At 37.9% G+C, this 11233-nt stretch overlaps 1 protein-coding gene across 1 annotated transcript; it reads left to right on the forward strand.

Annotated features, from left to right (window-relative positions):
* Positions 1-2321: 2321 nt before the first annotated feature.
* On the forward strand, positions 2322-4903 carry LOC112959765 (parvalbumin, thymic CPV3). The gene is made up of 4 exons (XM_026053866.1): positions 2322-2510; positions 2876-3008; positions 3449-3558; positions 4852-4903. The coding sequence occupies exons 1-4, from the start codon at positions 2450-2452 to the stop codon at positions 4875-4877; spliced, it is 330 nt and encodes a 109-aa protein (XP_025909651.1). The 5' UTR covers positions 2322-2449; the 3' UTR covers positions 4878-4903.
* Positions 4904-11233: the final 6330 nt, after the last annotated feature.

The following is an 11233-nucleotide window of genomic DNA, read 5'->3' on the forward strand; positions in this document are numbered from 1 at the left end:
GATCTTTCCAATCCATATGATTTAGACTTCCTCATGATCATTAGTTTTTAATAGTGTTGTATGACAAATATTTAAACAAAGTAAGCAGTTTGCCAAGCAGTGGGTGGGGGGCAAAAGTGAAATTTTGTTCTCAGTGACATCAATGGTAGTATTATAGAGATTGAAAAAAATCAAAAAAATATTTTGGCAGCAACTAGTATCAAGAACCAGTAAGAAAATCTTCTGTAATGCTTCACATGAACTTGAGATGATCAAAGAAAGGAAAGACTTCACAATGAAGTGTAAAAATCTACCTAGAAGGGTGAGCAAATTTCAGGATGATTCTGTACAAAGCATAATATGTGCACTTCATTCCCTGAGAGATTATAATATTGTCCAAATCTTAGATACTGAAAAATATTAATATGTAATCCAGAACAAAGAGGATAAGCAGAAAGAGTATTAGAAGACATGTGACAAGATCTGCTCTTTTTTACACTAATTTCACCTTTTAATTCTTTATCCTAATTCAGACACACAGGTATTATGAAGCAATTGCAATGGCTGATACTGTTCTCACTGTCATTAAGCAAACCAGGAGTAAATGTACTGAACTCTATTAGCTCATAAMAACGTAAGAAAAAGAAGAAATTTAAATGTTTTACTATTCTGTTCCACTGCATAATTTTTAAGTTCTGCTTCTGCAAAAACACTCCTTGTTCAGCATACCATACTATTTCCATTAATTAAAAGCAGTTCACATATTATGAGGACATTACATACCCTAACAGATTGTTATATAATAGTCTATCAAATATACATTGTTTTTAAGTTCTTTTTTTGGGTCTTTACCCCAGAATCTTGTCCACGTGAATCACCTTGAAGATGAAAATTGATTTTTCTCTCAGAAGGACAGCCTCAAATCTTTTGAACTTAATTCTAAGTTTCCTTCTAATATCAATCCTCATGAAAAAAAGAAAATCCACTAAGGCATAACTGCAATTTTAATTTCACACTAAGGAAAGAAATCGTGCGTATGCGTGCTGTAACACAAATATAAATAAATGTCCACCTTAGCGAAGTATTATTCTTATAATTTCAGTAAGTTTATTATAGATTCCATGTAATTCAAAACAATCAAAATAGATATTATTTTGAGTAGTATGCCATCCAAGTACATGTAATCTTCCAAGCAATACAGTTATCAAGATTACCTTACTCAGCTATACCTAGTTTCTAAGTTTTACTGTCACTGAAGGCATTGGTTTCTGTTCCATCCCTGATCAGTGATAGCACTGCAATTTTGCAAATGGTTAGGAAATGCAAAACGAATCTTACTGCAGAAAGATCACCCCATAGGATGCCAGCCTGTCCTCTCTTGGTGACAAACTATCTATTAGAACTTATCTTTGACAGATTGTCACCTTAGATCTTTCGTCTCCAACTTCTCTACACACCCCAAATGACCAGCAGGCTTTGAGAAACCAAATTAGTCTCTTTTCACAAGGATTTGACTGCTTCTAACATGTAACTTTTAAGTTCAGGAGTTAGTTAACTAAAAACCTTTAGAGTTTCAATGCATATGTTTTGATGGCAAAACATTAAGTAATTAGGCTGAAAGTGGATTTATTAAAAAAATGTTGTTCTTGCCCATATTATCTTAGGATCTAAATAGAAAGAAAAGTTTAATGAGTTAAGGAAGAAATTTGAGCTAGGTCTCAAATCAAACATTTGATCCATGAAAGAGTAACCTAAGTAGTGGTTATTGTCACCTTTTGAATCCTTTATAAGCCAGAGTGGCAAGCCGTAGTCAACATTACTATTTTGCCTGGTATCTCCTCAGCTATTTTTCCTTTACCTAGCTGAGAAAACTACAAAGGTGAGCAGCTGACCAGAGATTAATTAGATGAAATTACTATGCAGGGCTGTACCAGTAGTAAGTACAATAACCATTGTTCTAAGATTTTAACTGCTGGAATTACATATGGATGGACCTTATGTAGATAAGTATCAGTTTTCTTTTATTCTTCGGARTTGTTGGGGGAGAAAACAAAAGCAAATCTTCTTGACTTTCTTTTTCCCACTGCGTATCTTGTTTTCTTGTATTGTCAAATGCCATGCATTCCAGTAAATGACTGGATTAACTGCTGYATAGAGTCTAAAAAATCTGCTCTTCTTAAATAGGAAGCAGGTAATAAGACAAAAAATAGGTCATCAACTCACAACATCATCTACATAAACTCATTAAGAAGTTATTTCAGCACTGCTCTTTTTAAGGAAATAGTGTGCTAGGTATTACAATTTGTTTAGAAACAGCAGCAATGTCAATTTAAGTAACTGGATTTGTCTACTTTAAGGAGTCTTGCTAGCCAGTTACTACAGTATTTGTCAAACCTTTGAGAAAAAATAATGTAAGACGATTTGCATTTCATGAGTTTGTTTGACATATCTTCTTTGGAACAGATTTAAAATGAGCATCACGGATATTCTAAGCCCTTCTGATATTGCTGCTGCTCTGCGGGACTGCCAAGGTGAGGAACAAACTATAACCATCTGTTATTTTGAGACATGTGGCAAGTTTAATGCAGCCCCAAAGGAGTACTGAACAGGTGCCTACCAGAAACCAAATTGTGTTGTCTCTTTACTTAGTTACTTTAGTGTATTTGTTCATGACTATTTCATATTGCCAGTAGTTTGAGTTTGTAACTTACAACCACATGATGTTTCTGATGCTTAGGAAGGCATGGCATAGCATGACAAAATTCATTCTTTGACAGTCTTTTGCTTACCTTACATATTTAGAACAATTAAAATATAATAAAGTAATATCCTCAGACCACTCAGGAACAGTGAACTCAGTGGTCTGGGGTTAATTTATTTATTAATTTATTTTCAGCTCCAGATTCCTTTAGTCCCAAAAAATTCTTTCAGATCAGTGGGATGTCTAAAAAGAGTAGCAGTCAACTCAAGGAGATCTTCCGGATCCTCGACAATGATCAAAGCGGCTTTATTGAGGAAGATGAGCTCAAGTAAGGATTTTCTGTATTGCCTTAACTAGTATTAAGTGACTGTTATAAATTAAGACTTTTATTTTCAAAACTGTATTGTAAAGGAGAGCAGAGATTATGCTAATTGCATGATSAAACCTTCAGTAGACTCTGAATGGTGTAAAATGGTGTATTATATAATAAAAAATATTTAATAATTGATACAAATTAAATTATTAAATAACTGTCTTAATGGCCAGTACAGCAAAAATATACTCATGGAGCTACATTTTAATAGTGGGCAGAATCAAATATACTTACAATGTAGATATATAATAAAGATTTAGTTTGTCAAACAAAGCARCCTTTGGAGGACTTGGCTACTGGAGTAAATAATTCTTTATGGAGAACCATTTGATTAAGCAGCCAGCCTAAAAGCATATTATTTTGTGAAAATCATAACCAAAGGTGCTTCCTTCTAGGTATTTTCTTCAGAGGTTTGAATGTGGAGCCAGGGTGTTGACTACTTCAGAAACTAAGACCCTCCTGGCAGCTGCAGATCATGATGGGGATGGTAAAATTGGGGCTGAAGGTATTAACTGATTTATAAATAGACTAATTATAAACACAAAGTAACCATAGATTGTTTCTCCTTCCACTTTCTTGTATAATGCAGCACTAGCAATATACAAGTATAAAACCCAGAACAAAACAAAAAGCCCTGTAAGGTAGGATTGTCACTCACATCATCTGATTTACAACAGTATCTCCCAACAGAAATTCCACTAGAAGCAGTGAAATCATACCCAACATGCAAGGTTTGAGCTGTACGTATTTCAATATATGTAATATGTTTTCTATTATGTGTAATACAAAAGCGAATGATAAAGTACATTATCCTGGGCCTAAGATCCCTCAAGAGGCTTTGTGCAAAGGTTTGGATGTTATCTCTGGTAGTAGGTTAAAGGATCTGATGGGAAGCAGTGGTTCTTTTAGGATGCATCCTACTGCACCAACTCCAGGAACATGCCAGGATGACTCAATGGCTGCTCAGTGCAGCAGAAATCTCCCGATTTCCTAATTCCATATTTCCATGCCCTGTTTGGGCAGGAAGCCGGAATGTGAATGCACACATGCAGAAAAGTCTTGGACGCAGTGGCAACTTCTCTATGAGAAGCAAGCTGTAGGGAAGAGCATGCAAGTGCCTTAGGGAAAGGCGTAAAGGGAATGTGCTGCTGTGCAGATTCCCTAGCTCACTGTGTGAGGTGGGGACTGAACTCTTACGGTTTTTTGGAAAGTATTAAATTCAGTTCCTTAGGAAATGTCTCAGGATAAATACACATGATGTATGGAGCTACGCATATCCCAATATAATTCTCCAGGGATGTGGCTGAGTAGATACTGTAACTCAGTCCAAAGTAGTAGAAGATCTTCTAAAATGGAATATTCTCATGTATAACAGTGTTTGAATGTCACACTTGAACTACTTGAAACTCAAAACATTTTTGGCTTTTGATTATGCTCTAAATCAACACTTCTCAACTGCTAAAGCACTATAAACAGCTGATAAAACACAGAGTCAATCCTTTTACAAAAGTGCTAATTTTCTTCTTTCACAAATTCCTTACCATTATTTTTGCCCAAGTTAAGCACAGTATGCTAAAACCACCATAGGCTTTATAAATTTATAAAACTATCTTACAAATGTTAGCAAAGCATGACTTTTCCATCTATTGTTTAGAGCAATGTCTTATGTTTCTTCCCCTTTGCTCACCTGTCAGCCATTTGCTTTCAGTTCATTCCTATTCTAAACCTCGTGAAGAAAACACTAATCTTTTATTTCCAATAGAAAATTACTATTTCTACCTTTCTTTTTTCTTTTCAGAATTCCAGGAACTGGTGCAGTCTTAGAGGTGCAAAAGTAACAATCAAGGCAGAACTGGGATGAATCTGCAAGAGATACTCCAAAACTTAGAAAAACAGAAGTCCCTTATTTATTTATTTGACAGTGTCTGTTGCCTGCTTATTGCTTTAGGAACATATTGAAATACTGCTTAATGATTTTTTTTCATTGTGTGGACCATTTACAACGTTCTAATCTCTAATTCAGCAGACACTTCCCTTAAAAATATCCAATAAAAGTTAATCATATGCTGTAGCACGTGTCTATTTTTCTGATGACTAAGCTGAAATGTGTGAATTCTTAAGCTAAGAGTGTTAATCTCCCAAGGATCTTGATCTTACCAGAGCTTCATATGGCTCATCTTATTGAAATCAGTGGTAGCTCCGCCTACAAAAATATAGCTTGATCAAGTCAAGTTCTCAAACACTCAGCCCTCACTCCAAGTCTAAGGATTCAGCTATAGAGGAGAGGTAGATGAGAATAAAAATCTCATTGACTTTTAAATGAAAAGTATTCATAGGTTTTGCTTTAGAAATAATTTCTAAACAAGCCTAATGAAGCTTCAAACTCATCACGTTAACCAAATCATTACATTAATTAAGATAACAAGAAAGTAAGAGCTGTAAGCTTTTCCACAGAAAACAAATTTAAAAGAAAACCTGCATAGGCTTAAGGTTTTAGACCACGGTGAGACTTTAAAAAAACAGATGAGAAGCAAAACGGATTCGCATGTGCTTAACTACTGCTAGGTTTCTCAACTGGGAGAACAAAAATGCAGAAGAATTTATAGAAATATATATTGCTATGCATTAGCATACACTACTAAGTATTTACAGGCAGTGTCTGTTTAATTTTAAAATGTCCGTCACAGAAAGTATATATTCATTCATTTTAAATCAACAAACAATAATTCAGTCATTAGAAAAGATGCTCTAATACATGATGGAGTACAGGAGTATATATGTATGCACTAGTAAGTGCTCTAAACTGCAACTGTTTGCCTTTTCTTTAGTACTAAGGGAGTTTTGACTTTAAAATCAGTACAGGACTGGAAACGATTTCTAGTGCCAGCCACACTTTTGGAAGTGGAATCCGATACGAAATACCTGAGTAAAGGAAATAATGCTTTAAAACTGCTGCAGTTTCAGTCTGTTTCTTCCTTCTTTCCAAATGCTTAAAAGGACCTGCATTTTTTCCTCTCATAAATCTCTGCAAATACCAGTAGTTACAGAGAAAAGCATCAAAAAAGGGCTGACCCGTTTATGAGATAACCAGCTGTTGCTGGGGAAAAGAATCTCTACAAAATCACAGAGTTCACACAGTTAATGATTCTATATTCTGGGCCCTCTTCTCTCTCATAACCACTATTTTGCAGGTCTGAAATAACAGCAATTGAGAAATTCCTGTTGGCTTCAAATGTGTTCAGCATTGAAGCACAAGTGCTTACATAAATTACATTTCTGCTTTATACATTGTGAAAAGAAGTTCCTAGAGAGCCATCACCTAAAATATCCGAGGCAGCAGTACCACTATGAATTCTATAATGATCCACCTCTTTATTTTATCCGTTCTCTGCAGACATCTCKTTGGGAGAAGAGTAAAGGAGTATCAGCCAAAAACTATCAAATTYCTTTTAAACAAACATATATAGATGAACTCAAAATTCTTAGCAGCTGAAGGCTGAAAACCAAATTTTTGTCCCAATTTCAGACTGCTTCATTTACTTATTTTTACACTTGGCAGTTTGTACAAACATGAGAATTTCATAAGGTCATCACATTTTTTCTTATTGTGCAAAAATAATAGTAATACAAAATGCTAAAATATAACCTTGAATGTGATTAATAAGATACTTCTCAACATTAAGAAATATGCCTACTTGGCATAAAGCAGGTAGTATAAACATAAAGCACTAGAGATTCAGTGACTTACAGAAGGGATTTACACAAGCTGAGGATCTGGCCTGTAGAGGTGTTCATAGCRTAAGATGGATGTCATAGGATATTCACAAGAAATAAAGCATGTTCTTGGCAATGGAACCAGACTGATGACAGAAGGGTCTTGGACTAGTTCACATGTAAGTAACAAACAAACCTGTTCTCCATTTCACTGACAATTAAGTGCCCTGACCTTGACTAATCATATTACATTAAGCAGCAAATGCACATAAAATAAGATTTTTCCAGCTGCTTCTACACTCACACCTCTATCTCCTCTCAGTGTCTCAGCCTTTGCATCCTGGACCTAGGCAAGGGAAGCTACAGGCAAAATAAAAATCTTGTTATTCTCTCACTAAGATTCAACAGATTTAGTAGAGCAGGTCACTGGACAGCAAGTAGACAGAAGAACCAAAAAGCACCCCAGTCCACAACAAATTTTAGAGGGAATCAGAGCTGCCTTTATTACCCAAAGACTGTATCAGTTATAGGCATCGGAAGTTCCTATAATACAGTCAAACTACAAGACCTAAGTCCAATAAAGGGGCAAGGAAAAATAAGACTAGAAAAGAATGTCTTAGTCAATTGTGCTAACATACAACCTTTCTAAAAAAAAAAACAGATTTGTATGCAATGACTTTAGAACTATCCTAGTCAACATTACCAATTCAAAATATGTCTCAATTGTTTCTTTATAGCTGATTATTGCATATATGTTATTGTAGGATATCTATAAAAGCACCAAATAAGACAAATTATTAGAACATTCACTTGTTCTAACAGATGTTTTATCTGCAACATCCAAAGTATTGCTGCTTCAGAGCTGCAATCTCTTCATCTGCCCAGGATCTTTCTCATTGTCTGCTGGCAATTTTTCTTTCATTTCTAGGCATTCTTGCTAAACACAGTAAATCAAAACATTGAAAATTTCACATATATCTCAAGTTTGATGTGTTACTCAGTAATGCTGTATCATTATTATAACCCAATAATGTAAAATTACTACCTTCTGTTAAAAATCCTCTGATTCTGCCAAGCATATAAATCATATTTACTCACCAAGCACTCAAAATTTGCTTGCATTCCTTGACATCTCACTAAGGGCAGATCTGGGCAAGATGAATGATGCTCTCTCACTTTGAGACAGGATCCTGTAATCAGAGGCAAAATTCTATTTTCACATAGCACTACACTGGCCTGTTCCAATATTAACAACAATGCATACTGGGGATACACAGGCATTGTGCTTTTTTGCTGGATCACAGCACTACTTTGTGATTTATTTGCTAAACTAATCCCAAACTGCTGAGTCCACACATTCGTTAACACATTTAGACCACATACTGTCAATGAACAGCTATTTGATCTGTCAGCTGTATTTATTTACAGCTGTCAGCTCTAACACCCAGAGTGATTTATAGTTTACCTCTTTGTTAAGTCTGCTACTATGCAGCTGATGGAAATGCTCAAAATAGCACCTACAAACATGGTCAACAAACAAGAAAGTACGACTACACAGTGATGAATACATTATTCTTTATATTCCAATTTATTTTTTTCAATATACTGGAAAGCACTAATGATGTTCTTCATTATTTATCTCTTGATGTAGTGGTTATCCTCTGTCAAATTTCAAATGCAACTTTTAAACTTATGCAGTTTAATTTTATGTAATTGTTGGCTGGGAATCACATTTCAAACTCAGGGTGATCTGATGTCACTTTGCAAATGTCAAGGTGTGGTGTTACTGCACATACAATTAAGAAGATGGGATGAAATCGGAACCACAATCGAAGTTTCTTCCTGCCCTGTTAATATGTGCATTAGAGAAGTAATAATTTAAATTAATTAAATCTATTATCACATACTCTTTGTAGATTCTCACTAATGCTTCCACAAAAAAAATGTGTCAAGTTCTACATGAAATTGCATTAAGGGATATTTTATTTTAGCAACCTCTATGCACATAATTTCCCTTCCTAGGTAAACTGGTATGTAAACACCTTCCTTAGCAATCACCAATTAAGTAAGTATCCACTGTCCATATCTCCACAATATACTCCTTGCAACAGTATTTTTATCACAGCAGTAAATTGCCATCCAGTCATAGACCACGATCTTAGCTGTATTACATCCTGCACTAGAAGAGATCCAAAGGATAATCCCTACACAAGCCAAAATCCACTGATCCACTGTTACTATAGTTTTATTAATTCTTTGAGAGGAGGAGGAGGGAACAAAAAAAAAAAAAAAAAAAAAAAAAAACAACAACAAAAGAAAAGCCCTTATTTCTTCCAGCTGTCTGAACCTTTCCCTTCAACACACCAAGAAAAAAAAAAAAAAAAAAAAAAAAAAAGGGCAAAACAACAACAAAAACACTCGACTATCACCATCAACTCAAAAAATTTCTGTGTTTTAAGCGAGTAGGGGGGAAACTAATTTCCCCCTCTGGTTCTGATGATCACTATCTGTAATACACACCGGGGAAGCAGAGGCTTTCCTTTTTTCTTTGGATATATTCAGTACTGACTGGATGTTCTCAAAAACTGTCTCATCTGCGTCAAAGCCTTTGAATGGACAGATCATAAATCTCAATGGCTTATCTGAATCCTCACGGCCGCAGGACGGGAAGCTGGAATTAGACCATTCAGGATGCCTCATCTGGACATGCATGTCCTGATCCTCATTCACCCTGGGCTTTGGGAAGCCCTGGGGACACCAAGGCTTTCCTCACTCTGCTTCCTCATGCCTGCACAGAGGCAGGTCACCTCCAGCTCTGGCCCCTCTGCAACACTTCCATCAAATTAGAAATCGGACTCCTCCTGCAGCTTTGGAAACATTTCCCACAGGCATACAAGGCCCCACTTGCACTGACTAGAAGCACTGGGTCTGCTGCTACAGCTCAGCACGTCGTGAGGTGCTCCTCAGGTCTGGAGAGGGTTGGGTTAGACCGGACAAGCATGGTCACGAGCGGTGACCCGTCACTGGCAGTGGAACCTGCACACAGCAAAGGGACACCTGTGCACTACACACACAAGTTAACAGAAATTCACTTACTCATTCTCCATCTCCAGCCAGTGTCGGCATGCCTGAGCATGCCACCCTCCTCATTGCTACACCACACCTCACAGGCAGCCTGCGCCTCCATTTTGTGTCCATCTCTCCTCACAAGAGACAGCCTCCTCCATTTTGCACCTTTTTCCCCACAGGAGACAGCCTCCTCCATCTTCCACCTCTTTTTCCTCACATGAAACAGCCCCCTCCATTTTGTACCACCTTTTTCCCTCGCAAGAGGCAACTGCCTCCATTTTGTGCCCCTTTTTCCTTACAGGAGCCCCCTCCATTTTGCACCTCTTTTTGCCTCCCAAGAGGCAAACTCCTCCATTTTGTGCACCTTTTTTCCCTCCCAGGAGGCAGCCTTCTCCATTTTGTGCTCCTTTTTCTTCACAGGAGGTAATCTGAGGGGTTAAACTGGACTTCACAACCGCAGGATCATGGCAGGGCATGAGGGAGACCTGCACATAAACCCTCCTGGCCCAGGGAAATAGCACTGAGGTTATTTTTCCCTCCACTCACTTTTGGGATGCAGACTGCTCCAGTTAGCACTGCCTGGAATCACACTGCTCCATGGGCAGCAGGGACAACTGGGCAGTGCCAGGCGGCACACTGAAACAGCACCAAATATCAGCAATAAAATACTCGGGAAAATATCCCTTTCTTTCAGACTTAATCTGATACAACTTTAAGGAAGCTTCCCAGTACTTCCTTTCCCAAATAACCAGGTGGAAAATAAATAGATTACATCTTTAGCTCCTTAGATCTAAGCAATTACATAACTAAACTTCAGTAAAACTCCTAGGCTTCATACTTCTATAAGAAAGGGTCCTATATCTTTTTACACCTCTTGCTATGTACCTGTTTTTTCTTAGAGGTTAGTTCATACTGAATTCTGAGGGAATTAAAGTGACAAAAGAGCTTTTCCAGTATTACTAGTTAAATATGTCTAATTTTAAGTGTGCCAGCAAGAATGAAGGCCAGCATACATTTAATGTATTTATGGAGAAAGGATTACCTGCACTAAGTGATGCAGGGTAACATTTCCTTCAAGACTTTGAAACCTGTAGCTCTCACCTTTCAAATCTCGGATTTTGCCCATAGCGTTTCTGCTCTGCCAGCCCGGGGTGGAGCCCAGGAGAGCAGAACGACACTGCTGGCTCCTCGAAGGGCTGTTTTGGTCAGAAGTACCCGAGCGCTATCCAGGCAACGGGCAGCGCGTCCCGCCTCAGCGGGGGAGCAGAGCGCCCCAGGGCGGCCCGGAGCTGCGCGGGCGCCGCCGTTCCGCGCCGCGCCCGCGGGCGGCGCTGCAGGGCGCCGGGAGTCGCTCCCGGCCGGCGCGCGCGGCTCTTCCGGCCGCGAGGGGAAGGCGG

This window comes from Nothoprocta perdicaria, unplaced genomic scaffold (assembly GCF_003342845.1).
Source record: "Nothoprocta perdicaria isolate Ctin4 unplaced genomic scaffold, notPer1 scaffold_12, whole genome shotgun sequence".
Lineage (NCBI taxonomy): Eukaryota > Metazoa > Chordata > Aves > Tinamiformes > Tinamidae > Nothoprocta > Nothoprocta perdicaria.

Excerpts from the sequence above, each read along its gene's own strand:
- LOC112959765 (XM_026053866.1), top strand. The coding sequence starts at position 2,450 with ATGAGCATCACGGATATTCTAAGCCCTTCTGATATTGCTGCTGCTCTG. Across the intron at positions 2,511-2,875 it reads TGCTCTGCGGGACTGCCAAG|CTCCAGATTCCTTTAGTCCC; the intron begins GTGAGGAACAAA and ends ATTTATTTTCAG. Across the intron at positions 3,559-4,851 it reads TGGTAAAATTGGGGCTGAAG|AATTCCAGGAACTGGTGCAG; the intron begins GTATTAACTGAT and ends TTTTCTTTTCAG.